This window comes from Echinops telfairi, unplaced genomic scaffold, assembly GCF_000313985.2.
Source record: "Echinops telfairi isolate 266 unplaced genomic scaffold, ASM31398v2 ScPeMD7_7457;HRSCAF=8495, whole genome shotgun sequence".
Classification (NCBI taxonomy): domain Eukaryota; kingdom Metazoa; phylum Chordata; class Mammalia; order Afrosoricida; family Tenrecidae; genus Echinops; species Echinops telfairi.
In genome coordinates, this window is record NW_022111357.1 from 46394493 (window position 1) to 46395998 (window position 1506).

At 60.3% G+C, this 1506-nt stretch overlaps 1 protein-coding gene across 1 annotated transcript in view; it reads right to left on the bottom strand.

The window, feature by feature from the left end:
- Positions 1 to 1506, bottom strand: part of COLGALT1 (collagen beta(1-O)galactosyltransferase 1) — a 23430-nt gene that overhangs the window by 14958 nt on the left and 6966 nt on the right. The window contains exon 4 of the mRNA XM_045299253.1: positions 1399 to 1506. This exon is cut by the window's right edge and continues 9 nt beyond it. Within this exon, the coding sequence (XP_045155188.1) occupies positions 1399 to 1506 (108 nt within the window). The remainder of the gene's footprint in view (positions 1 to 1398) is intronic.

Below are 1506 nucleotides of genomic sequence, written 5' to 3' on the forward strand. Positions count from 1 at the left end.
CCTGTATAAAAAAGAAAGGGGTAAAGAAGGCTTTTTCATAAAATTATGAAAACATTAGACGATGAATTCCAGAGCCCCCACTTGCAAAAATATGCGCTCTCAAAGGCAGCATTGAGTTTTGAACCAGTCGCTTCGGTTCCACCCAGGTTTGGGGGGGAGAGGTGTAAACCTGCCACCTCAAACCACAGAAGGAAACCCCGAGGACACAGGACAAGGTGGTCCTGTGCCCATGGCCCAGGGCGGCCCCGCCCCACCTCTGGGCCACACTGGACCTAGGGCTCCCACCGGGGGACTTGGCCCCTCCCACTGAAGCCAAAGCTAGACAGAGAGTGAGTGAGACCGGTGAAGAACTGCCGCGAAGCCCTTGAATTATGCAATGTGTCTGTCCTGGAAGAAGCGCAGCCAGAGACTTCCTTAGAGCCGAGGGCGGCGAGCCCTCCCCTCACGCACGACGGGCTCGGTGTCAGGAGTCTACTCCTTGGAAGAGGACACCGTGGGGGGCAGAGTACAGGGGCAGCCGCAGAGGAAGCCCCTCCCTGAGTGGTGTAAGGATGGGCTCGGACAGACCAGGTGGTGTCTCGTTCTGTTGTGGGTCGGAATCGACTCGCCGGCACCGGACACCCCCACCCAAGCCTCAGCTCTGTCCTCCCTCGAGTGGCCGTAGCTGGTGCTGTCACAGATCGTGTGACGCGGGGACCCCTTTAAACGAAGACTCACGGCCATCGAGTCCACGCGGATTCACAGGGACCCTAGAGGGCAGAGGAGAACTGGAGCTCTTTACGGGAGTGACAAGCCTCATCTTCCTCCCGAGGAGCGGCTGGTGGTTTCCAACCGCTGGCCCTGTGGGTCGCAGCCCAGTGTGTAAGCCCCACCGGGACCCCTTTGGTCGGAAACAAGTTGGCCTTGAGTCCTGGTTCCTGAAAGCAGGGGCACCCCAGAGGCCAGTAGGCGGGGGCTGACCAAAACAAGAGGGGTCACATGGGTGCGGGTGATGCTGCCTAAGCTGCCCTCCCCACGCTCCCCAGCCTCACCCCCAGGTCAAGGAGCACCGAGACCCACTGTTCTTGCTCAAAATACAATGGTTCCCTTTCCTCCCAGAAGCCCGCTGGGCACCCAGGGGTGGGGAAGTGAAAGTCAGGCCTCAGCCGCCCTGCCCTGACTGTATCCTTGCTGCTGACCAGTGGCCTGGGCGTTATGGAGGAGGGGAAGTCAAAGGCCACTGCCCTTTACGGCGGTGAGAAAAATGCTTGGGCTCCAGGGTCCAGCCCAGGAAGGGCAGTCCAGAGCTGAGCCCCGACTGGGGTCCCCTAGGTAACTCCTTCCCTCTCCCCAGAGCCCCTCTAATGTGGGGGTGATGACCCTGCACCATCCCCCTCCCGGACCCAGACAGGAGCTTACCAGGATGTAGTCAGCCCACATGTCCCGCGCTGACTTCAGGGCGGCTTGGCGCAGCTTCATCACATGCTCATAGCGCGAGTCAGACCAGTGTTTGGGGCCCTCCTCGTC